Source organism: Phyllobates terribilis, unplaced genomic scaffold (assembly GCF_046119375.1).
Source record: "Phyllobates terribilis strain yellow unplaced genomic scaffold, ASM4611937v1 Scaffold_3__8_contigs__length_932513732, whole genome shotgun sequence".
In the NCBI taxonomy this organism is placed as follows: Eukaryota; Metazoa; Chordata; class Amphibia; order Anura; family Dendrobatidae; genus Phyllobates; species Phyllobates terribilis.
This window is the reverse complement of record NW_027362763.1, coordinates 770670512-770697722: the sequence shown is the minus strand read 5'-3', so window position 1 is coordinate 770697722 and position 27211 is coordinate 770670512. Positions and strand designations below refer to the sequence as shown.

Here is a 27211-nt window from a genome sequence, read left to right as displayed (position 1 = left end):
CACTTAGTTCCCCCTCTCTAAGTGGTTCCTCCCCACTCCAGCCAGGGATCAGGGTCTGTGCTCTCCCGTAGGAACAATCTCGCCCTGTCCCCCGGAAATGTGGTGTAGTGGATGTAGTGTTAGGGTCCTGAGCCATACTCCTTCCTTACCTGAGAGTGAGATACCACACCTCTGGATGAGATGCAATACCTCTGTGGCGACCGAACCCTCAGGGGCGCCACCCACCCCCCTGGTAAAACACAGCACGTCCGCGGGCTGGAACAGAGTAAAAGACAATTCAATTCAAAGACATGCAAAATTTTAGGACAAGATCATAAACAACTCTTCTTCCCTTTATGGGAGGCATACTTCTTTTAACGTTGCTGCAAAACATCATAAGTGCACTTTTAATAACACTTCCCTTCACATATAAGACATCATAAAACTCTTCTCTAGTATAAGCACATTGTTGTATATAAAACATTCTTCTTCATAAACACTTTTTATAGCAAACATTTTTTTTTTAAACAGATTACAGCACGGTCTGCAACTTGGTGTCCTTTTCCTTTAAAGTGCAGACTTGCTAACGCGAACATGAGGGACCCGTCCCAAACCCTCAACGAAGGCCCTGGGGTGGCTGCAGGGCTTAGACGATCCAGATGCTGGACCTCGTCTTCGGCCACCTCCAACGGGTTTTTGTTCTGAGGTACTCGTTGTAGTTCTTATAAAACCAATAAGGGGCACCTCAAGAGGTGCAACTATTTACAAAAAGTGGCTGCTCCCAGTCCTCAGCCGGTTAGTCTTTTAGACCCATTCCAGGTAACTTAAGTGCACACAAGGGAAACTTTTTAACTTTTGATTGTAACTGAGTAAACATGAATGCGCAGTGTCTCTGCATACCCTGACGGGTAACTTATTTACAATTTCAAAGTTTTGCTCCACCTACTATACTCAGTAAGGGTGCTCCCTCCGGGGAGGCTCTGGTCCACCGCAGGCTGACCCAGCCGGGTCATCAGCATGGTAGGGTGTTGTCTCCACCCGGTGGACATTGAGGGCATACCAGCCCCTTACTCCTCGGTGACGGGTGTAGGACACGGTGTCCCCGGGATACAGGTCCCGATCTGGGTGTCCCTCTGGCAGGTGGGACTCCACGTCTCTTCTGTTCACAAAAAGATCCGTGCCTGACAGCGGGTCCTGGACGAACCCCCATCCTTTGTTAAGGTTGAATTTTACTATGGTCCCAGTGATTCGGGGACCGCTGGTGGTCTGCTGACTTCTGCGGGTCCTGGCCTTCTCCTCCATGTTCTTGGCCTCGAGCTGCTCCCACCTCACGCGCCGTAAGCTGCGCTCCCTTTCAAACTGGATCAGCTGCTGGCGGCAGAACTTTTTGCGGCGGGCTGCAGCTGCTCTTGTCTCCTGGGAGAACCCCATCAGGTCCTCCCCAGAGCAATCCCACTCGAATTGGGCCTCGTCTTCCGGCAACTGGGAGACGGCGACGGTGGGCTGCGGAGCGTGCAGGAGCGAAGGCTGCTGGTCCTCTACTTCCGCGGACCAGTCCCATTGGTGACGCCCGTACATCCATGCGGGTGTCAGAGGGGGCGGTTCTTGGAGAGGGCCTAGGAGCGGGCTGGCACCTCTGGCGCCCGAAGGTGGTTCCGGGGCCTGGAGAGCGCTTAGGACGGGCGCACTTTGGTAAGAGTGCAGCGAGCATGCAGCGGCGTCACCCAGGGTTAAAGGGCCAGGCTCGGGCATTGTGGGCGGGGTGGTTTCAGTGACGCCCAGGATTAGCGGCTCCACCAGGGGACCCAGGAACAGGACCAGTCCCATTGGTGATGCCCGTACATCCATGCGGGTGTCAGAGGGGGCGGTTCTTGGAGAGGGCCTAGGAGCGGGCCGACACCTCTGGCGCCCGAAGGTGGTCCCGGGGCCTGGAGAGCGCTTAGGACGGGCGCACTTTGGTAAGAGTGCAGCGAGCATGCAGCGGCGTCACCCAGGGTTAAAGGGCCAGGCTCGGGCATTGTGGGCGGGGTGGTTTCAGTGACGCCCAGGATTAGTGGCTCCACCAGGGGACCCAGGAACAGGTCGCCGCTTGCAGCGCCCGGGACAGGGAGACTTCCCATACCTGCTCCCGTGGTTGCTCCTGCATCACTCGCGACCTCCCGACTCTGCTCTCGGTCCTCGGAGGCTGGGGCGCTGCCGGTGCCTGGCAGCGTTGCTGGCTGTCGTGCTGCCATCCGCTGCTCCATCTCCCGCTTCCACTCCTCTATGGCGCGTCCCGCTGGGCCCTTGCCATCCTCCGGCCCAGATCTTCCATAGCGGCGCGGAGGAATTCTGTATTCTCCCGGGGGAGCTTGGCCACCAGCTCCTCCAGGGTATAAGGCTCTTCGGCCTGCAGCATGTCGCTGGCAGGGTCTCCGGTGCTGTTGCGGTCCATGTCCTTTCCCGGATGCGGCCTGCCTGGACTGGTCCAGACCACACCCTGTCTCTCAGTTTTCCTGCCTCCCCTCCCCTTTCAGGGGCGGTTCCAGGGCAGGTTGCTGTCGGTCACTTCCAAGGGCAGCCCCCCCACGTCGATGGACACATCCACATACATAACCACTGCTGCTTGGGGCGGGCCCCGCTTTTGGCGCCATTCTAGGACCTGGCCCACGATGGGAGGTGACCTTTGGTTGTTGTTTGGCTGGCACATAATGGCGCCCGTTCTTCAGGGGTGGGCGCCACATTCAGTAGAAAACACAGTCTCTTAGGCACACGATACACGATGGTAATGGGTGGGTTACGTATCCTGCCGACTACGCCAAAGTTGACACGCCCCCTGGGCCGTGGGATACCCGGAGCCGGGCCTTGTAGATGCTGGGGGTTGTAGTCACCGTGGCGGTGACCCGGTCCGTGACCCAGGGGGGTCAAACCAGGGTAGTCTATGTGTGTCTGTTATATAATGTCCGACTACACCACCTGTGGAATGCGGTTATTGGGAACCGCCGCTGCAGAGCAGTCCGCTGAAGCTGGTGGTATGTGCAGCAAGGTGATGTAACTCCCCACAGGAAGAGTGGAGCTTCAGGGCAGCGCGAGTGGATGATGGTGGTGATGGTGCAAGGTGTCGCGGTGCAAGAATAATCAGAGAGTCCAAACGATGCAGTCCCAGATCCTTTACTCACGGTTAAAGCAGTTCCAGTTACAGGGCCAGTGTAAGAGCCCACGGCGTCCTGTGCTCACGGAATGAGGGGCTCGTACGACCCTCGGATATCTCCAGAGTATTTATCAGGACCCCCTTCTGTGTGTCCTCTCTGGCCTTCTCCCTGCACCTCACACCTAGTAGCACCCCTGTCCGGTGTCCTCGGGCCTTGGTGGGCGACGTGTGTTCCGTCCCCTGGGTCCTATGCGGCTACCTTCCTAGTACACTGGTATGGACTTATGGTCTGTGGTATTTGAAATGCTGCAGCCTCCGGTTCTCTAGTTAGGCCTTGTAGCTCTTGGCTAGTTAAGGGACCGGTTCCCTTTCTCCGGCCTGGCCCCCCTACCTCCTAGCAGCGGCGGACGTACGGGTGGCTTGCTGCACGGCCCGTACCCCTGGGGTCCCTTCTCTTCTCGTCCTGGAGCCTCTCCTGCTCCCCTTCTCTCTCTCTTCTCCTTCAGGCTCAGGCCTCCTGACTAGGCCCGCCTCTGGAGCAGAGCTCCTACTGAGCCCCTGTTACTCTGACTGAACTCTCTGAACTGAACCCTGATCTAAGATGGTTTCTAGTTTTTATACCTCCTACTCCAGTGCTCCCAGGATCTACGTCCTCCACCCATCCACCACTTAGTTCCCCCTCTCTAAGTGGTTCCTCCCCACTCCAGCCAGGGATCAGGGACTGTGCTCTCCCGTAGGAGCAATCTCACCCTGTCCCCCGGAAATGTGGTGTAGTGGATGTACAGTAGTGTTAGGGTCCTGAGCCATACTCCTTCCTTACCTGAGAGTGAGATACCACACCTCTGGATGAGATGCAATACCTTTGTGGCGACTGAACCCTCAGGGGCGCCACAACTGCACATATTACTTATTGCTAACAAATGGGGCAATAAAAAATAAATAACTTGAGTGATCCTTTTAGGTAATAAAATTGGATGGTTTGAGGTATTCCAAATGAAGTGGACAGAAAAAAATACCGTTGTCAAATTATGATAGTACTGTAAAACCAATGCACAATATGTATATAACCTCAAATTGTGATAGTACTCTAAAACCATTGCACTATATGTATATAACATCAAATTATGATAGTACTCTAAAACCAATGCACAATATGCATATAACATACACTCCTTAACATTGAAATTACAACATCAAGAAGAAAATTGTAACAATGGTTCCACAGCCATTGATTTGGCCATGGAACCAGTGGTACAGCCATTTCTCCAAAGTGTTCCAAGGGACATTTTTCAACAATGCAACATCAGGCTGCATGTTGCTTGTGCTACTTTTGAGCAACCTGCACAGCTAAAACGTGCTACCATGGCCTGCAGCATCTCAGGACTTGTCTCCCAATTGAGCGCATCTGGGACATAATTGATCAGTAGTTGCAAAGGAAGCTGCCAGCAGTGGATCTTGATGATTTGTGTGCTGCATTCAGCGCAACAGAACATTCCTCAGGCAACCATTATTAATCTCACTGATAGCAGCAACAGTGTGTAAGTGCAGGGATTTCAGCATGCGGCGTTCATACTCAATAATGAATAAATTGAGATGTTTTGAAAATTTTGTTTCCATTTTTCCACTATTTGGATATTATTAACAGGTCTATGCATCCTCTGATTTCCATTATTCTACCACTATTAATTCTTGGTGTCGCAATTTTAGGAGTGTATATTATATTAGGGACTTGCTTACAAAGCTGAATCCCAATATCATCTGTTGTTGTGGTGACTCACACACTGAATAATCCCTTTAATCTTTATACAAGGTAATTTAATCCATACATTTGCACCATTAACTTCAATGCACTTGTGTTTCCGTTAGGTAGTGCTTCCCTCCCTGGCATGTCTGAGAATATCGGCATATGAAGAAGGAGGGAAATTCATTGGTCACCGGATATTACCTGTTTCTGCAATCCGTCCAGGTAAGGATATTATATAAGGATATATAACGATATTTTTTTTATACAATCAAATTATAGAACATTATAAATAAAAAATTTACATACATGCTAAAATATTGGTTGTCATGAGCCTTACCTGAGAAGACCACATATGAAGATGTGAGGTTCGGATAATATTGCCTCCCTAAAGAGGTATTGACATCTTGCGCTTTTTTGGCACAGTATTTGGCAGTATTCCTAGGAGAGGTGGCCATGCTTGCCTTTAGGCTCTCAATAAGAATTCTGTAGCAACAGCCAGAGATAATCACAATTGGAGTTCATAAGACCCCCAGATCTCCAAAATTAGGGAGAGTCTCAGAATTGAGGCTCACACACATTCCACATTTATAGCGTATTGTGTGCATATGCCATAAATGTATATAATAGGCTTACCCCTTGTATGCAAAAATCAATTCAAAATAAAATTTAGAAAAAGTGCTGCCCATATCATTCACACAAATGAATGTAAATGTTTGTGAGAATTCTCAAGACTGGGGTAATGCAGTGAGTTGATATGGTTGATAACAGGAAACAATAGCTGAATTTCTAGGAGGGGTTTTCTAGGAGGATGATATTAATGATCCATCATTATGATAGGTCAGTATCTGACCATTGAGGGTCCAACACTCAGCATATGTCACTAATCATAAAGTGGCCATGCTGCTTCCACAAGCTCACTGTACCCTTCATTGTGTACCAGTTGGATGCCATACATTATGTTGTGACTGTGCCTAGTTTGTCAGCTCAGACTCAGTTTATTTCACTTAAAGGGAATCTGTAACCAGGTTTTTGTTACCCCATCTAAGAGCAGCATGATGTAAGGACAGAGACCCTGATTCCAGTGATGTTTCACTTATTGGGCTGCTTGCTCTCTCTTTGATAAAATCACTATTTTCTCTGCTGCTGGTCTACTGGGTCTTTGAATGTTCAGCTCTATATAACCCTACCCACACCACTGATTGGCCGCTTTCTGCCCATTTACACAGAAAGCTGCCAATCAGTGGTTGGGACGGGGTCATTCTAAGCTCATGAATATGGAGGGTGACATGGCAGCAGGTTTACAAGTCCTCTGTTGATAATCTCCTGCTGATAAAACTGTGATTTTATAAAAACTACACTAAGCAGCCCAGTAAGTGACACATCATTGGAATCAGGGTCTCTGTCTCTGCATTATGCTGCTCTCAGATTAGGTGGCGAAAACCTGGTGACAGATTCCCTTTAAGTGGGATTCAACTGCAGAGAGCTGCAGTACCAGGTACGGCCACTGCAGACTTCACAGCACTGTGTCTGGTAAACCATAAGATGTACTCAAGGCTCACCAGAATCAGCTGAACAGTAGGGCGGCCCACTGATCTAATCTAAGGATAAGACTATTAGTATATCAGTATCAAACCCCCAGAAACTCCTTTAACTACAATAATGGTTTTAAAATAGACTCTATGTTTAGTGTCCCTTTAAGAAACCTCAGAATACAGTATTGTGCTCTGGATTTATTTTTGATTGATTCTTCAGAATTTCTATTATGTAGATCTAAAAGCACGAAGCGGCTCGGCTGCTATTTTTCATAACAGAAAGAAAAATCTCTCACCATAGCTCTGCCTTTTCTTCAAACTTTATGAAACATCAATCATTTTCTTCCCCAGGTTATCACTATATCTGCCTGAGAAATGAGAAAAATGTGCCACTCACTCTGCCAGCAATCTTCGTGTACATAGAGGTGAAGGATTACGTCCCTGACACATTCGCAGGTACGGATCTTCTATTGGGTTTCTGTTGAATGAAGAAAAGTGGAAATTGTGCAGCGATTCTGGACAATAAAAAAAAGTGTAAATTATAATAGGTAATTACACATAAGGGTGACGTCACCCGACCGATTCCTCCACAGCCGAGAAAAATGGTCCGATTATTCTGATCAGACTTAGATCGATGTTTCATCATAGTGGCATCAGTTTTTCTTGGACGTGGAGAGAAAAAAAAAAGTTTCCCCACATTCTCCATTTTGTCAGTTCACTGGACATAAGCTGCAGATATGTTGCTAAAAAACCTGCACCAGATGTGCAACGTGTGAATTTATCCAAAAAAGGAAGCCTTGATAGATAGACTGTCTCTGGAGTGAAACAGGGCAGACCAGAATTCTTTATCTGGATGTGAAACCTGCACCTTGAGTTGTCACGTGGCAGAAGGATAGTATGTGGGATGATTTTTCAGTGCCATAAATATATAACTGAGTGAATACGTGCTGCAACTCAGCCCTGGCACTTAAGGGGTTCAACCCACGAGTACAAATGCCTTCTGAAAAGTAGACATCTTGGCTCTCAGGATCATTAGCCAGTGGGTTGACTTTTAAAGACACCTTATCCAATTAGCTATTGTCTCAAGGGAAACTCCTGCACTCTTTCCCTGCAGCACTGCTGTATTTAGCATGTAGCTGGGTATGCAGTGCCGGATTGGAGAGTCCTGAGATGAGGATACCACCACTGTATGGCCTCCGTATGTACTAACAGCATATGGACATTAGTTTACCAGCTTATCCTTGTGTACAACATCCTGGTTCTTTCAGTAAATAAAAAACTTCTTGATTTGTCCACAAGATGGCAACACCAGCTCAGCCTCTCAGCTGTATTGTACATCACAAAGTATTAGTACTGCTATGTGTATGTGTGTGTGTATATGTATATATATATATATATATATATATATATATATACTGTACAGACCAAAAGTTTGGACACACCTTCTCATTTAAAGATTTTTCTGTATTTTCATGACTATGAAAATTGTACATTCACACTGAAGGCATCAAAACTATGAATTAACACATGTGGAATTATATACTTAACAAAAAAGTGTGAAACAACTGAAAATATGTCTTCTATTCTAGGTTCTTCAAAGTAGCCACCTTATGCTTTGATGACTGCTTTGCACACTCTTGGCATTCTCTTGATGAGCTTCAAGAGGTAGTCACCGGAAATGGTCTTCCAACAATCTTGAAGGAGTTCCCAGAGATGCTTAGCACTTCTTGGCCCTTTTGCCTTCACTCTGCAGTCCAGCTCACCCCAAACCATCTTGATTGGGTTCAGGTCTGGTGACTGTGGAGGCCAGGTCGTCTGGCGTAGCACCCCATCACTCTCCTTCTTGGTCAAATAGCCCTTACACAGCCTGGAGGTGTGTTTGGGGTCATTGTCCTGTTGAAAAATAAATGATGGTCCAACTAAACGCAAACTGGATGGAATAGCATGCCGCTGCAAGATGCTGTGGTAGCCATGCTGGTTCAGTATGCCTTCAATTTTGAATAAATCCCCAACAGTGTCACCAGTAAAGCACCCCCACACCATCACACCTCCTCCTCCATGCTTCACGGTGGGAACCAGGCATGTAGAGTCCATCCGTTCACCTTTTCTGCGCCGCACAAAGACACGGTGGTTGGAACCAAAGATCTCAAATTTGGACTCATCAGACCAAAGCACAGATTTCCACTGGTCTAATGTCCATTCCTTGTGTTCTTTAGCCCAAACAAGTCTCTTCTGCTTGTTGCCTGTCCTTAGCAGTGGTTTCCTAGCAGCTATTTTACCATGAAGGCCTGCTGCACAAAGTCTCCTCTTAACAGTTGTTGAAGAGATGTGTCTGCTGCTAGAACTCTGTGTGGCATTGACCTGGTCTCTAATCTGAGCTGCTGTTAACCTGCGATTTCTGAGGCTGGTGACTCGGATAATCTTATCCTCAGAAGCAGAGGTGACTCTTGGTCTTCCTTTCCTGGGGCAGTCCTCATGTGAGCCAGTTTCTTTGTAGCGCTTGATGGTTTTTGCAACTGCACTTGGGGACACTTTCAAAGTTTTCCCAATTTTTCGGACTGACTGATCTTCATTTCTTAAAGTAATGATGGCCACTCGTTTTTCTTTACTTAGCTGCTTTTTTCTTGCCATAATACAAATTCTAACAGTCTATTCAGTAGAACTATCAGCTGTGTATCCACCAGACTTCTGCACAACACAACTGATGGTCCCAACCCCATTTATAAGGCAAGAAATCCCACTTATTAAACCTGACAGGGCACACCTGTGAAGTGAAAACCATTTCCGGTGACTACCTCTTGAAGCTCATCAAGAGAATGCCAAGAGTGTGCAAAGCAGTCATCAAATCAAAAGGTGGCTACTTTGAAGAACCTTTTTGATTAGTATATAATTCCACATGTGTTAATTCATAGTTTCGATGCCTTCAGTGTGAATGTACTATTTTTATAGTCATGAAAATACAGAAAAATCTTTAAATGAGAAGGTGTGCCCAAACTTTTGGTCTGTACTGTATATATATATATATATATATATATATATATGTATATATTTGTATATATATGAACACACATGCTTATATATATATATATATATATATATATATATATATATAGTGGCATGTAAAAGGTTGGTACATTGTTGTGGTACATTATTCTACTTTTCAGAGACACCTGCACAAACATGGCCTTCATGGAAGAGTCATCAGAAGAAAACCTCTCCTGCGTCCTCACCATAAAATTCAGCATCAGACATTTGCAAAAGAACATCTAAACAAGCCTGATGCATTTTGGAAACAAGTCCTGTGGACCGATGAGGTTAAAATAGAACTCTTTGGCCACAATGATCAGAAGTATGTATGGAGAAAAAAGGGTACAGAATTTCAGGAAAAGAACATCTCACCAACCATTAAGCATGGAGGTGGATCAATCATGCTTTGAGGTTGTGCAGCAGCCAATGGCACGAGGAACATTTCATGGGTAGAGGGAAGAATTGATTAAATGAAATTTCAACTAATTCTTGATGCAAACATAACACCATCTGTAAAAAAGCTGAAGTTGAAAAGACGATGGCTTCTACATATGGATAATGATCCTAAACACACGTCAAAATCCACAATAGATGACCTGAAAAGGCACAAGCTGAAGGTTTTACATTGGCCCTCACAGTCCCCTGATCTGAACATCATTGAAAATCAGTGGCTAGACCTCAAAATAGCAGTGCATGCTAGACGACCCAGGAGTCTCACAGAACTGGAAGAATTTTCCAAGGAAAAATGGATGAACATCCCTCAAACAAGAATTGAAAGACTCTTGTTTGGATACAAAAAGAGTTTACACGCTGTGATACTTTGAAAAGAGGGTGCTACTAGGTACTAACCTCGCAGGGTGCCCAAACATTTGCATCGGCCCATTTTCCTTTTTGTAATTTTTAAAATGTAAAATATGAAAATATATTTTTTTGCCTAAAATACAAAGGAAATGTGTCATCTTTAACTTTAGGCCTTTTAGAAATCGTTTCATCTTCAACTTGCTTAATTGTTCTCAATAACAGTAATTTTGACCAGGGGTGCCCAAACTTTTACATGTCACTGTATATACATATGTGTGTGTGACGCGCCCCCTGGGACATATTCCTTTTTGAGGGGAATACCCGGCACCGGATCAGATGGGGGGTTGTAGTCTCCGAGCGGCTGTGACCCGGCCCCGTGCCCAGGGCGTCAAACTCAGTGTTATGTGGCAGTCCTACAGATGTTATTAAGAGTTCTTTTGTGTCGACTACGCCACCCGTTGTGATGCGGTCACTGTGGCCGCCGCTGCAGCAGGGTCCGCTGAGGCTGATGGTGGGTGCGCAGCTTGGTGGGATAACCCCCAACGGGAGGGGTATAGCCTCAGAGGGGACAGGCGCAGAGGATGGGGGGTTGTGGTGGTGTAGTGCAGACGGCAGTGAAGACAGAGTCGGGTTGTGCAGTTAAGGGTGTTTACTTACTGCAGATGTTGTACTGGTCACTCCAGCTGCTAGTGACCACCCGAGCCGTGCTGCGTCCACCAGGTCCTGGATCCAGCCAACCCCCAAACAAGTCCGGAGCGTGGCCCTGAGCTCTCTTTCTGTCCCGTTCTCTGGCCGTCCCCACCAGTAATCCACCTAGGTCCAGCTCCCTCGGGCCTTCTGTTGGGACACCCTTGGCCCTGGGTTCCCTGACCCTTCATGTGGTGTGCCTTCGGGGTGGATGTGATGGGTGACCGTGGCAGACGCTGCCCACGGTCTCCGGTCTCTGGCTGGGGAATGTTTTTACCCCCACCAGCTTGGGTTCCGGTACCCTGATGCCGACTCTTCACCCGGTGCTTTGAGTTGGGATCTCAGAGTCCTTCTCTTCTGTGCTCTGGGTCTCTCTCTTTTCTCCTCTCTCACTCTGGGTCTTTGTCTTTCTTCTCTCCTCTGCTCCTGACTTGTTCTCTGCAGCTGACTGACTCTCTGCATCTGATCCTCTGCATCTGACCCTGATCTTAGTTGGTGCCCACCTTATATACACCCTCTATGTGTGAGCTCAGGTGACCAGCACCCAATGAGCTCCTATCTTTACCCAGGCTGCTCCCCCTATCTGCCCCTACACTACTTGGGATGTACCACCCCCCTCCCACTCCAGCCAGGAACAGACTCGGTCGTACCTGCACATTTCTAAGTGGGAGTACCGTCGGCCTGTTCCTCGGAAATGGGATGTGTGTAGTGCATGCAGCCTACCGAGCTCAGATCCACACTCCATCCTTACCCGGGAGTGGAATATCACACCTCTGGGTTGAGGTGCAATACCCCTGTAGCAGCCGAATCCTCAGGGTGCTACATTCCCCCCTGGTAAATCACAGCACGTCCTCGGGCTGTAAGACATAAATAACACCAAAACATACAAAATTTTTTTTTTTTTCATATAAAACATATATAAATAACATATCTTAGCAGATAAAACTTTCTCGTCGTCTCTTGTTTCAGGTTCCTCCTCCGGACACTGTGCAACGTGTGTCCGGGAAAAGTGCGACAGTCTCTTAGAAAAACTGGTTTTCCTATAAAACCGGTGAGGGGCGCTTTAGGAAGCGCAACTATATACAGGGGAAGTTGGCCGCTCTCAGTCCTCGGCCAGGTAGAGGGAAGGGAATGGCTGCTCACAGTCCTCAGCCTGTGGGATTAAGGGGTTAACGGGTAAACAGTTCACTCAGCTGGTCCCAACGGGGACTATATATATATGTATCAACAGTTTCTTTGGTACCCGGTCGGGTAACTATTTACATCACTTCTCTGCCGCACTCAACGGCGTCTTCCTCCTGCTCTTTGCTTACAGCTGGTTGTTACTTCAGACCCGTCCGGGTCCTCTTGCTCCTCCTCCTCGCACCGCAACTCCTCCTCCGTCAGGCGGTGTACGTGGAGGGCGTAAGGTCCCTTGGCACACTTGTGCCGGGTAAAGGTGACCTCATCTCCGATGTAGAGGTCACGACCTCTGTGCCCCTCCGGCAGATGGGACTCCACGTCTCTGCGCGTGACAAAGACGTCGCCGGGGGTGTTGTTGTCTCGAATGAAGCCCCACCCGCGCTGCTGGTTAAACTTGATTACAGTCCCGGTGGTACGGGGACTGTGCGCTGCACGGGGGTCCCTCCTGGTCCGGCTCTTTTGCTCGGCGCTCCTTATTTGGGCCTGTTGTTCCCGGACCCGCCTCTCTCTCCGCTCCCTCGCAAACTCCTCGAGCTGTTGGCGGCAGCACTCCGCACGCTCTGCTGCAGCTGCCCTAGTTTCCTGAGTGAACCCCATTAGATCTTCTCCGGTGGGGTCCCACTCAAACTGTGCTTCCGCTAGCGGGGGCGAGATCCTTATTACGGGCTTCGGAGCCGGAATCAGGGGTGCACACATGGCCCCAACCCTCCTCTGGTGCTCCAGTTCGTAATACTTCTGGGGCCAGATGAAAGGCTGCCCGTCCGGCCACGTGTGCTGGGCAAACAAGTCCTCTCCCAGACGCGGCACCCTTGGTTTTACGGGTGCGGGCGCGGTGGTGGTGGCGCCCGGGTTGCCCAGGCCTTGGGGCCAGGCCTGGGGCACCTGGAAGGTGAAGGGCACCGTTAGGACGGCGGCGCCCTGGGCTACCTGGCCTTGCGGCCAGGCCGGAGGCTCCGCGGAGGTAGGGGGCGCTGTTGGTGATTCGGCGCCCGGGGGTACTAGGCCTTGAGACCAGGCTGGTGGTATTTCCTGCTTTGTCACGCCCCGGGTCGAGGCGCGTGACGTCACAGGGGTCGCGGCGGCGGCTTCCGGTTGGGGCCTAGTCTGCGTCGGTGACATGGCGTTTTCGGGCACAGCAGGGGGACTTTCGGGCTCTGCGACGGGGAGCTGGGGCAGGTAAGCGGTGTCACGGCTTGGGGTATAGGCGTCCCCTTTACCTGCCTCCATGCGTTCGGCTCCCTTCTCGGCGCCGTCTCCGGCCTTCGGTCCTCCCGCGCCATCCTCAGAGGCGGTCTCCTTCCTCATCTCGGCTGGCGTGCTCCGGGTCTTGGTTTCAGCTTGCGTCTTGGTTTCAGCTTGCTGGGCCATCTCCCGGCTCCATTCCGCCAATATCTCGCGCTGTACCCGGGCCATCCTCCGTGCGAGGCCCTCCAGGGCAGTCTGCGCACACTCCCGGTCTCGGGGGAGCTGTGCAAGGACCTCCACTAGGCCTAGTGGGGTCGTGGTGTCCAGCAGGCTCCTGACCAACGGGTCGGTGCTGCTCTGCTCTTCTTCCAGCAGGCTCCTGGCCAGCGGGCCGGTGCTGCTCTGCTCTCTGGACATCTCCGGGTGAGCTTTTCTGCTGCTCCTCTCCAGGCTTCCTGCCTCCGGGTGCGCTCGCTCCAGACTGCTCCAGGCGGCACCCATCTTCGTTCTTTTCTCTCGTCTCCTCCCACTTCGAGGGCGGTCCCGGGGCAACTCGGTGACTGTCAGCTCCAGGGGTAGTTCTTTCACGCTGACAGACACCTCCAGCATCACAGTCTCTGTTGGTGGGGGCGGTTTCCACTTTTGGCGCCATTTTCTGTCCCGGCCCACGATGGGAGGTGGCCTCCTGCCCTCCTTTGGCACGCCCATAATGGCGTCCGCTGCTCTTCCAAGGCGGGAAATCTGCGGTTTTGGCGGGAAGCGTCGCCCAGTGGCGGGAAACTCTGCAGATGGCGGGAACAAGTTGGAAATGGCGGCCAATCGGCGGGAAACGACTTGTGATGGGGTCCGATGGCGTGGACCCTCCGGAACCGGCGGGAGACTTCTTTCTGAGGTAAACTTGCACTTTTCTTCAGGCACGCAGTACCCGGGTGTTGCGGGCACGTAATCCTGCCGACTACGCCAAAGTTGACGCGCCCCCTGGGACATATTCCTTTTTGAGGGGAATACCCGGCACCGGATCAGATGGGGGGTTGTAGTCTCCGAGCGGCTGTGACCCGGCCCCGTGCCCAGGGCGTCAAACTCAGTGTTATGTGGCAGTCCTACAGATGTTATTAAGAGTTCTTTTGTGTCGACTACGCCACCCGTTGTGATGCGGTCACTGTGGCCGCCGCTGCAGCAGGGTCCGCTGAGGCTGATGGTGGGTGCGCAGCTTGGTGGGATAACCCCCAACGGGAGGGGTATAGCCTCAGAGGGGACAGGCGCAGAGGATGGGGGGTTGTGGTGGTGTAGTGCAGACGGCAGTGAAGACAGAGTCGGGTTGTGCAGTTAAGGGTGTTTACTTACTGCAGATGTTGTACTGGTCACTCCAGCTGCTAGTGACCACCCGAGCCGTGCTGCGTCCACCAGGTCCTGGATCCAGCCAACCCCCAAACAAGTCCGGAGCGTGGCCCTGAGCTCTCTTTCTGTCCCGTTCTCTGGCCGTCCCCACCAGTAATCCACCTAGGTCCAGCTCCCTCGGGCCTTCTGTTGGGACACCCTTGGCCCTGGGTTCCCTGACCCTTCATGTGGTGTGCCTTCGGGGTGGATGTGATGGGTGACCGTGGCAGACGCTGCCCACGGTCTCCGGTCTCTGGCTGGGGAATGTTTTTACCCCCACCAGCTTGGGTTCCGGTACCCTGATGCCGACTCTTCACCCGGTGCTTTGAGTTGGGATCTCAGAGTCCTTCTCTTCTGTGCTCTGGGTCTCTCTCTTTTCTCCTCTCTCACTCTGGGTCTTTGTCTTTCTTCTCTCCTCTGCTCCTGACTTGTTCTCTGCAGCTGACTGACTCTCTGCATCTGATCCTCTGCATCTGACCCTGATCTTAGTTGGTGCCCACCTTATATACACCCTCTATGTGTGAGCTCAGGTGACCAGCACCCAATGAGCTCCTATCTTTACCCAGGCTGCTCCCCCTATCTGCCCCTACACTACTTGGGATGTACCACCCCCCTCCCACTCCAGCCAGGAACAGACTCGGTCGTACCTGCACATTTCTAAGTGGGAGTACCGTCGGCCTGTTCCTCGGAAATGGGATGTGTGTAGTGCATGCAGCCTACCGAGCTCAGATCCACACTCCATCCTTACCCGGGAGTGGAATATCACACCTCTGGGTTGAGGTGCAATACCCCTGTAGCAGCCGAATCCTCAGGGTGCTACATGTGTATGTGTTTTGTTTTCCAATAATGTCATTATGAGTTCCCCAAATCAGGTTGATATTTCTGAGAACACATACGTATATTACAGATATTACAGACTGAACACAACAGGTCTGGCTGTACATAATTATAACATCAATCCTTTGGGCTATCTGTCTGGCACACTGATGTGATACAATATTTGTGTAAATGCAGCATAAATGGTAATACATTAATAGATGATGCACATCATAGCTGCATATATTACCCCAATCCTTGTCATATTCAGATTGATAATTGAGCCTTGAGATATGTCATAAAGGCCATGTTCACAATCTGCATTCGTTGCACTTTTTGCCGCGATTTTCCAAAAACACAGAAAATTGCAACAAAAAACTGCAAAGCATTCGCATCATGTGAGCATGGCCTTAATGTGGATTTTGTCTGTTTTGTGACCCGGCAGATGTGATTGAAGCTTTGTCAAATCCAATTAAATATGTCAACTTGATGGAACAGAGATCAAGACAGCTGGCGGCCCTCACGCTGGAGGATGAAGAAGAAGTGAAGAAAGAGGTAAAGTACTACCACGACTTCAGGGATAAGGTGTTATATCTGCAGAAGTGAGGGCACATCCACAGGTTTCATATACACCGTGTGCACAATTATTAGACAATTTATATTTTTGATGACTCATTTTATTATTTAACAGCTACATGCTGTTGCTCAATCCAAAAGGTTAATAAACCTGAATATTTCAGAAAGTGATAGTGAGAATTTGTCTTTCTTAGGAGAATATCTCTGTGTGCAGAATTATTGGGCGACTAAGTGGAAAATGTCAATTTCCCCATCTCAATTGTTTACTTTCATCTGTTAAAGTAAGAAGAATAACCAAACAAGTCGAAATGTACAAAAATACATTTCTGACATTTAAAAAATGTCAGTGACCAATGTAGCCGCCCTTCTTTTCAACACCACTGATAAGCTCCATCCATGGAGTCTGTCAATTTCTTAATCTGTTGGTCAACTTTTTGGGCTGCACCAACCACAGCTTCCCAGACACTGGTCAGAGAGGTGACTGTTTTCCTTCACCTTAAATCTCCAATTTAAGTAGAACCCACTAGTTCTCAGTAGGGTTTAGGTCAGGTGAGGAAGGGGCCATGTCATTATTCTTTTATGTTTAAGGCCTTTACTGACAGCCGAGAAGTGGAGACTTCAATGGAGCATTGTCCTGCATAAAAATCATGGTTTTCTTGAAAGATGCAGACTTTTTTTTCTGTAATGCTGCTTGAAGAAAATGTCTTGTAAAACCTGACATTAGGTTTGGGAGTTGATTTTGAGTCCATCTTCAAGCTGAAAAAGTCCAACCAGCCCATAACAGTACCCCACCTCCACCGTGCTGGCGTTTTGAATCAAACTTAAGGTTTATGCCATGGGCTCATCCATCTCATCATCAAGAGTTTCTCTCATCTCATTAGTCCATAAAACCTTTGAAAAATCTGTCTTCAGATATTTCTTGGCCAAGTCTTGACATTTTCCCTTCGGTGTTTTATTCAGTGGTGGTTGCGTTTCAGCCTCTCTAACCTTAGCCATATCTCTGAGCACTGAACACCTTGTACTTCTGTGTCTTGCTCAGTGGTCGTCGGGTTTCAGCCTCCCTAACCTTGGCCATATCTCTGAGCACCGAACACCTTGTACTTCTGTGTCTTGCTTAGTGGTCGTCGGGTTTCAGCATCCCTAACCTTGGCCATATCTCTGAGCACCGAACACCTTGTACTTCTGTGTCTTGCTTAGTGGTCGTCGAGTTTCAGCCTCCCTAACCTTGGCCATATCTCTGAGCACTGAACACCTTACATAGTTACATAGTTACATAGTTTATAAGGCCGAAAAAAGACAAGCGTCCATCCAGTTCAGCCTATTTCTTGTGCACTGCAGCTATTCCGCAGCGTTGATCCAGGGGAAGGCAAAAAAAAAAAATGCGGTATAGGCCAATTTACATCATTGAGGAAAAATTCACTTCCCGACACCAATCTGGCAGTCAGATTAAATCCCTGGATTAATTAACTATCACTAAGCATAAGATGTAATTTTATTGTTCTCAAGAAAGGCGTCCAGGCCTCTCTTGAACTCATTAAGTGAGTTGGACATCACCACTTCCTCTCCCAGAGAGTTCCAGAGTCTGGGCCTCCAGGGAGGTTGTAGTTCTGGAATATGATAGCACTGGAAGATAATGGGTTCCTTGTCGCTTCACACTTGATTCTTCTCAAACCGTTGGCAGCTATTCTGTGTCTTTTTCTTTTTCTTTTTTTTGACCCTGTTGACGACTTGCAACAAAACTTTTGATAGCTCCTTGATCAATACCTTAGCAATTTCAAGAGTGCTGCATCCCTCTGCAATATTTTTACCAATTTCTGACTTTTTTTTGACAATTTTTGACATTCTGCCTAATAATTCTACACACCTTGATGAAGGGTCTTAATATCCTTAGGCCTCACCTCCCTTATTACACAAATACATATCACCTGATCTGCTTCATCTAATAAGCATTTAAGTTTATACAGCTCGGAGATGGAAAATATGCATAAAAATGATATGATCAAAATTCTCACATGCCTAATAATTATAGCCACAGTGTGTGGGAATGTACTGCATGTAGTGTATCCAGTCCAGATGTAAGTGAAGATGACTATATTCACAGATGTAGCCTGTCTTAAAATGACAAATATCCAGGCACAGAAAAGTGTAGCCCAACTCCTGGCTATAGAGATTCAATGGCTATTGTTGTGTCAAGTAGTAAATCCCCCCATACATGTAAGACAAGTGTGGGCAGATGAACAGTTATTCATTGGTGGGATGAGATCCATCTCAGAATGCATCGGCCGTGGAGGATTTTTTGGGCAATGATACAGCCAGAGCATATAATCAGCCGAAAAAATCCAATACGCCTGATTGTTTTTTTGAACTATACCGAATGGCGAGGCTCAGACAGTTCTTGTTTCTGGTTGAAATCGACCATTAAGCCAACTTATCCCCTCTGCGGGGCCTTAAAGGTTAGAGCCCTTTCACACTGCATTCTTTCCCATGTTCGATAGCCCCATTGAGGCTTAAAGGGGTTTTCCCACGAACTAAAGTTCATTTTTAAAATTGTCTGTGTCTGACCGTGTACAGAACATACCACATCTCCTGGGCAGGGGAGGAAGCAAAAGAGTATACAGACATTACAGCAGGGGATCACAGAGGATTCATTTTGTAAAAAATTGTTTAAAAACAGGCAGGGAAATGTTTTACCTCACAAAATGAATCCTCTGTGATCCCCTGCTGTAATGTCTGTATTGTCTTTTGCTTCCTCCCAGCCCAGGAGATGTGGTATGATTCGTACAGGGTCAGACACAGACAATTTTTAAAATTAAATTTAGAATGTGTGAAAACCCCTTTAAGTCTGAATCCCCTGCAAAATGGGATTCAGGCATATGCACCAAACAGGCCATTGACTCTAATGGGGCAGACAAAGTCACCATGTGCTCTGTCGTGCATCATTTTTGGCCATATACACCTACTGGAGAAGGACAGCTAGAAGTAGTCGACTATGTGGAAAGGACCCTACACATTCTAAATGCGGATATATGTCTTCTGTGTTAGCGAACAATGTCACTTGCAACTTCCTTTTTCATAAGGAAATATGATCTGAGAATAACTACAGCAATATTGTGATATTACTATAAATCATGGGAGACTCTGTAGTGTTGTACCATGCCAGCCACCCACCAGCAGTATATTGTAGTGTCCTACCATGCCAGCCACCCACCAGCAGTATATTGTTGTGTCCTGCCATGCCAGTCACCCACCAGCAGTATATTGTAGTGTCCTACCATGCCAGTCACCCACTAGCAGTATATTGTAGTGTCCTGCCATGCCAGTCACCCACCAGCAGTATATTGTTGTGTCCTGCCATGCTAGTCACCCACCAGCAGTATATTGTAGTGTCCTACCATGCCAGCCACCCACCAGCAGTATATTGTTGTGTCCTGCCATGCCAGTCACCCACCAGCAGTATATTGTAGTGTCCTACCATGCCAGTCACCCACCAGCAGTATATTGTAGTGTCCTGCCATGCCAGTCACCCATCAGCAGTATATTGTTGTGTCCTGCCATGCTAGTCACCCACCAGCAGTATATTGTAGTGTCCTGCCATGCCAGTCACCCACCAACAGTATATTGTAGTGTCCTGCCATGCCAGTCACCCACCAGCAGTATATTGTAGTGTCCTGCCATGCCAGTCACCCACCAGCAGTATATTGTTGTGTCCTGCCATGCCAGTCACCCACCAGCAGTATATTGTAGTGTCCTGCCATGCCAGTCACCCACCAACAGTATATTGTAGTGTCCTGCCATGCCAGTCACCCACCAGCAATATATTGTAGTGTCCTGCTATGCCAGTTACCCACCAGCAGTATATTGTAGTGTCCTACCATGCCAGTCACCCACCAGCAATATATTGTAGTGTCCTACCATGCCAGTCACCAACCAGCAGTATACTGTAGTGTCCTGCCATACCAGTCACCTACCAGCAGTATATTGTAGTGTCCTGCCATGCCAGTCACCCACCAGCAGTATATTGTTGTGTCCTGCCATGCTAGTCACCCACCAGCAGTATATTGTAGTGTCCTACCATGCCAGCCACCCACCAGCAGTATATTGTTGTGTCCTGCCATGCCAGTCACCCACCAGCAGTATATTGTAGTGTCCTACCATGCCAGTCACCCACCAGCAGTATATTGTAGTGTCCTGCCATGCCAGTCACCCACCAGCAGTATATTGTTGTGTCCTGCCATGCTAGTCACCCACCAGCAGTATATTGTAGTGTCCTGCCATGCCAGTCACCCACCAACAGTATATTGTAGTGTCCTGCCATGCCAGTCACCCACCAGCAATATATTGTAGTGTCCTACCATGCCAGTCACCAACCAGCAGTATACTGTAGTGTCCTGCCATACCAGTCACCTACCAGCAGTATATTGTAGTGTCCTGCCATGCCAGTCACCCACCAGCAGTATATTGTAGTGTCCTGCCATGCCAGTCACCCACCAGCAGTATATTGTAGTGTCCTGCCATGCCAGTCACCCACCAGCAGTATATTGTAGTGTCCTGCTATGCCAGTTACCCACCAGCAGTATATTGTAGTGTCCTACCATGCCAGTCACCCACCAGCAATATATTGTAGTGTCCTACCATGCCAGTCACCAACCAGCAGTATACTGTAGTGTCCTGCCATACCAGTCACCTACCAGCAGTATATTGTAGTGTCCTGCCATGCCAGTCACCCACCAGCAGTATATTGTAGTGTCCTGCCATGCCAGTCACCCACCAGCAGTATATTGTAGTGTCCTGCCATGCCAGTCACCCACCAGCAGTATATTGTAGTGTCCTGCCATGCCAGTCACCCACCAGCAATATATTGTAGTGTCCTGCCATTCCAGTCACCCACCAGCAGTATATTGTTGTGTCCTGCCATGACAGTCACCCACCAGCAGTATATTGTAGTGTCCTGCCATGCCAGTTACCCACCAGCAGTATATTGTAGTGTCCTACCATGCCAGTCACCCACCAGCAATATATTGTAGTGTCCTACCATGCCAGTCACCAACCAGCAGTATACTGTAGTGTCCTGCCATACCAGTCACCTACCAGCAGTATATTGTAGTGTCCTGCCATGCCAGTCACAAACCAGCAGTATATTGTAGTGTCCTGCCATGCCAGTCACCCACCAGCAGTATATTGTAGTGTCCTGCCATGCCAGTCACCCACCAGCAGTATATTGTAGTGTCCTGCCATGCCAGTCACCCACCAGCAGTATACTGTAGTGTCCTGCCATACCAGTCACCTACCAGCAGTATATTGTAGTGTCCTGCCATACCAGTCACCTACCAGCAGTATATTGTAGTGTCCTGCCATGCCAGTCACCCACCAGCAGTATATTGTAGTGTCCTGCCATGCCAGTCACCCACCAGCAGTATATTGTAGTGTCCTACCATGCCAGTCACCCACCAGCAATATATTGTAGTGTCCTGCCATGCCAGTCACCCACCAGCAGTATATTGTAGTGTCCTGCCATGCCAGTCACCCACCAGCAGTATATTGCAGTGTCCTGCCATGCCAGTTACCCACCAGCAGTATATTGTAGTGTCCTACCATGCCAGTCACCCAGCAGCAATATATTGTAGTGTCCTGCCATGCCAGTTACCCACCAGCAGTATATTGTAGTGTCCTACCATGCCAGTCACCCACCAACAGTATATTGTAGTGTCCTGCCATGCCAGTCACCCACCAGCAATATATTGTAGTGTCCTGCCATGCCAGTTACCCACCAGCAGTATATTGTAGTGTCCTACCATGCCAGTCACCCACCAGCAATATATTGTAGTGTCCTACCATGCCAGTCACCCACCAGCAGTATACTGTAGTGTCCTACCATGCCAGTCACCCACCAGCAATATATTGTAGTGTCCTACCATGCCAGTTACCCACCAGCAGTATATTGTAGTGTCCTACCATGCCAGTTACCCACCAGCAGTATATTGTAGTGTCCTGCCATGCCAGTCACCCACCAGCAATATATTGTAGTGTCCTGCCATGCCAGTCACCCACCAGCAGTATATTGTAGTGTCCTGCTATGCCAGTCACCCACCAGCAATATATTGTAGTGTCCTGCCATGCCAGTTACCCACCAGCAGTATATTGTAGTGTCCTGCCATGCCAGTCACCCACCAGCAATATACTATAGTGTCCTGCCATGCCTGTCACCCACCAGCAGTATATTGTAGTGTCCTACCATGCCAGTTACCCAACAGCAGTATATTGTAGTGTCCTGCCATGCCAGTCACCCACCAGCAATATATTGTAGTGACCTGCCATGCCAGTCACCCACCAGCAATATATTGTAGTGTCCTACCATGCCAGTCACCCACCAGCAATATATTGTAGTGTCCTACCATGCCAGTCACCCACCAGCAGTATATTGTAGTGTCCTACCATGCCAGTCACCCACTAGCAGTATTTTGTAGTGTCCTACCATGCCAGCCACCCACCAGCAGTATACTGTAGTGTCCTACCATGCCAGTCACCCGCCAGTAGTATATTGTAGTGTTCTACCATGCTAGTCACCCACCAGCAATATATTGTAGTGTCCTACCATGCCAGTCACCAACCAGCAGTATATTGTAGTGTCCTACCATGCCAGTTACCCACCAGCAGTATATTGTAGTTTCCTACCATGCCAGTCACCCACCAGCAGTATATTGTAGTGTCCTACCATGCCAGTTACCCACCAGCAGTATATTGTAGTGTGCTACCATGCCAGTCACCCACCAGCAGTATATTGTAGTGTCCTGCCATGCCTGTCACGCACCAGCAGTATATTGTAGTATCCTGCCATGCCAGTCACCCACCAGCAATATATTGTAGTGTCCTGCCATGCCAGTCACCCACCAGCAGTATATTGTAGTGTCCTGTCATGCCAGTCACCCAACAGCAATATATTGTAGTGTCCTGCCATGCCAGTCACCCAGTCACCCACCAGCAATATCTTGTAGTGTCCTGCCATGCCAGTCACCCACCAGCAGTATATTGTAGTGTACTACCATGCCAGTTACCCACCAGCAGTATATTGTAGTGTCCTGCCATGCCAGTCACCCACCAGCAGTATATTGTAGTGTCCTGCCATGCCAGTCACCCACCAGCAATATATTGTTGTGTCCTGCCATGCCAGTCACCCACCAGCAGTATATTGTAGTGTCCTAACAAGCCAGTTACCCACCAGCAGTATATTGTAGTGTCCTGCCATGCCAGTCACCCACCAGCAGTATATTGTAGTGTCCTGCCATGCCAGTCACCCACCAGCAGTATATTGTAGTGTCCTGCCATGCCAGTCACCCATCAGCAGTATATTGTAGTGTCCTGCCATGTCAGTCACCCACCAGCAATATACTGTAGTGTCCTGCCATGCCTGTCACCCACCAGCAGTATATTGTAGTGTCCTACCATGCCAGTTATCCACCAGCAGTATATTGTAGTGTCCTACCATGCCAGTCACCCACCAGCAATATATTGTAGTGTCTTGCCATGCCAGTCACCCACCAGCAGTATATTGTAGTGTCCTGCTATGCCAGTCACCCACCAGCAATATATTGTAGTGTCCTGCAATGCCAGTTACCCACCAGCAGTATATTGTAGTGTCCTACCATGCCAGTCACCCACCAGCAATATATTGTAGTGTCCTGCCATGCCAGTCACCCACCAGCAGTATATTGTAGTGTCCTGCCATGCCAGTCACCCACCAGCAGTATATTGTTGTGTCCTGCCATGCCAGTCACCCACCAGCAGTATATTGTAGTGTCCTGCCATGCCAGTCACCCACCAGCAGTATATTGTAGTTTCCTGCCATGCCAGTCACCCACCAGCAATATACTATAGTGTCCTGCTATGCCTGTCACCCACCAGCAGTATATTGTAGTGTCCTACCATGCCAGTTACCCACCAGCAGTATATTGTAGTGTCCTGCCATGCCAGTCACCCACCAGCAATATATTGTAGTGACCTGCCATGCCAGTCACCCACCAGCAATATATTGTAGTGTCCTACCATGCCAGTCACCCACCAGCAATATATTGTAGTGTCCTACCATGCCAGTCACCCACCAGCAGTATATTGTAGTGTCCTACCATGCCAGTCACCCACTAGCAGTATATTGTAGTTTCCTACCATGCCAGCCACCCACCAGCAGTATACTGTAGTGTCCTACCATGCCAGTCACCCGCCAGCAGTATATTGTAGTGTCCTACCATGCTAGTCACCCACCAGCAATATATTGTAGTTTCCTACCATGCCAGTCACCAACCAGCAGTATATTGTAGTGTCCTACCATGCCAGTTACCCACCAGCAGTATATTGTAGTTTCCTACCATGCCAGTCACCCACCAGCAGTATATTGTAGTGTCCTACCATGCCAGTTACCCACCAGCAGTATATTGTAGTGTGCTACCATGCCAGTCACCCACCAGCAGTATATTGTAGTGTCCTGCCATGCCAGTCACGCACCAGCAGTATATTGTAGTATCCTGCCATGCCAGTCACCCACCAGCAATATATTGTAGTGGCCTGCCATGCCAGTCACCCACCAGCAGTATATTGTAGTGTCCTGTCATGCCAGTCACCCACCAGCAATATATTGTAGTGTCCTGCCATGCCAGTCACCCACCAGCAGTATATTGTAGTGTACTACCATGCCAGTTACCCACCAGCAGTATATTGTAGTGTCCTGCCATACCAGTCACCCACCAGCAGTATATTGTAGTGTCCTGCCATGCCAATCACCCACCAGCAATATATTGTTGTGTCCTGCCATGCCAGTCACCCACCAGCAATATATTGTTGTGTCCTGCCATGCCAGTCACCCACCAGCAGTATATTGTAGTGTCCTACCATGCCAGTCACCCACCAGCAGTATATTGTAGTGTCCTGCCATGCCAGTCACCCACCAGCAGTATATTGTAGTGTCCTGCCATGCCAGTCACCCACCAGCAGTATATTGTAGTGTCCTGCCATGCCAGTCACCCACCAGCAATATACTGTAGTGTCCTGCCATGCCTGTCACCCACCAGCAGTATATTGTAGTGTCCTACCATGCCAGTTACCCACCAGCAGTATATTGTAGTGTCCTGCCATGCCAGTCACCCACCAGCAGTATATTGTAGTGTACTACCATGCCAGTTACCCACCAGCAGTATATTGTAGTGTCCTGCCATGCCAGTCACCCACCAGCAGTATATTGTAGTGTCCTGCCATGCCAGTCACCCACCAGCAATATATTGTTGTGTCCTGCCATGCGTCACCCACCAGCAGTATATTTGTGTCCTATCATGCCAGTTACCCACCAGCAGTATATTGTAGTGTCCTGCCATGCCAGTCACCCACCAGCAGTATATTGTAGTGTCCTGCTATGCCAGTCACCCAACAGCAGAATACTGTAGTGTCCTGCCATGCCAGTCACCCACCAACAGTATATTGTAGTGTCCTGCCTTGCCAGTCACCCACCAGCAATATACTGTAGTGTCCTGCCATGCCTGTCACCCACCAGCAGTATATTGTAGTGTCCTACCATGCCAGTTACCCACCAGCAGTATATTGTAGTGTCCTGCCATGCCAGTCACCCACCAGCAATATATTGTAGTGTCCTGCCATGCCAGTCACCCACCAGCAATATATTGTAGTGTCCTACCATGCCAGTCACCCACCAGCAGTATTTTGTAGTGTCCTACCATGCCAGTCACCCACCAGCAATATATTGTAGTGTCCTCCCGTGCCAGTCACCCACCAGCAGTATATTGTAGTATCCTACCGTGCCAGTCACCCACCAGCAGTATATTGTAGTGTCCTGCCATGCCAGTCACCCACCAGCAGTATATTGTAGTGTCCTGCCATGCCAGTCACCCACCAGCAGTATGTTGTAGTGTCCTGCCATGCCAGTCACCCACCAGCAGTATATTGTAGTGTCCTACCATGCCAGTCATCCACCAGCAGTATATTGTAGTGTCCTACCATGCCAGTCACCCACCAGCAATATGTTGTAGTGTCTTACCATGCCAGTCACCCACCAGCAGTATATTGTAGTGTCTTACCATGCCAGTCACCCACCAGCAGTATATTGTAGTGTCCTACCATGCCAGTCACCCACCAGCAATATATTGTAGTGTCCTGCCATGCCAGTCACCCACCAGCAGTATATTGTACTGTCCTGCCATGCCAGTCACCCACCAGCAATATATTGTAGTGTCCTGCCATGCCAGTCACCCACCAGCGAAATATTGTAGTGTCCTGCCATGCCAGTTACCCACCAGCAGTATATTGTAGTGTCCTACCATGCCAGTCACCCACCAGCGATATATTGTAGTGTCCTGCCATGCCAGTTACCCACCAGCAGTATATTGTGGTGTCCTACCATGCCAGTCACCCACCAGCAATATATTGTAGTGTCCTGCCATGCCAGTTACCCACCAGCAGTATATTGTAGTGTCGTACCATGCCAGTCACCCACCAGCAATATATTGTAGTGTCCTACCATGCCAGTCACCCACCAGCAGTATACTGTAGTGTCCTACCATGCCAGTCACCCACCAGCAATATATTGTAGTGTCCTACCATGCCAGTTACCCACCAGCAGTATATTGTAGTGTCCTACCATGCCAGTTACCCACCAGCAGTATATTGTAGTGTCCTACCATGCCAGTTACCCACCAGCTGTATATTGTAGTGTCCTACCATGCCAGTTACCCACCAGCAGTATATTGTAGTGTCCTACCATGCCAGTCACCCACCAGCAATATATTGTAGTGTCCTGCCATGCCAGTCACCCACCAGCAGTATATTGTAGTGTCCTACCATGCCAGTCACCCACCAGCAATATATTGTAGTGTCCTGCCATGCCAGTCACCCACCAGCAGTATATTGTAGTGTCCTGCCATGCCAGTCACCCACCAGCAGTATATTGTTGTGTCCTGCCATGCCAGTCACCCACCAGCAGTATATTGTAGTGTCCTGCCATGCCAGTCACCCACCAGCAGTATATTGTAGTGTCCTGCCATGCCAGTCACCCACCAGCAATATACTATAGTGTCCTGCTATGCCTGTCACCCACCAGCAGTATATTGTAGTGTCCTACCATGCCAGTTACCCACCAGCAGTATATTGTAGTGTCCTGCCATGCCAGTCACCCACCAG

The 27211-nt window shown here is 48.9% G+C and overlaps 1 protein-coding gene across 1 annotated transcript in view; it reads left to right on the top strand.

Moving 5' to 3' along the window:
- PLCB1 (phospholipase C beta 1) overlaps positions 1–27211 on the top strand; it is a 1235601-nt gene that overhangs the window by 934239 nt on the left and 274151 nt on the right. Inside the window, exons 21-23 of the mRNA XM_073672250.1 lie at positions 4976–5075; positions 6737–6841; positions 15906–16015. Coding sequence (XP_073528351.1) covers positions 4976–5075; positions 6737–6841; positions 15906–16015 — 315 coding nt within the window. The remainder of the gene's footprint in view (positions 1–4975; positions 5076–6736; positions 6842–15905; positions 16016–27211) is intronic.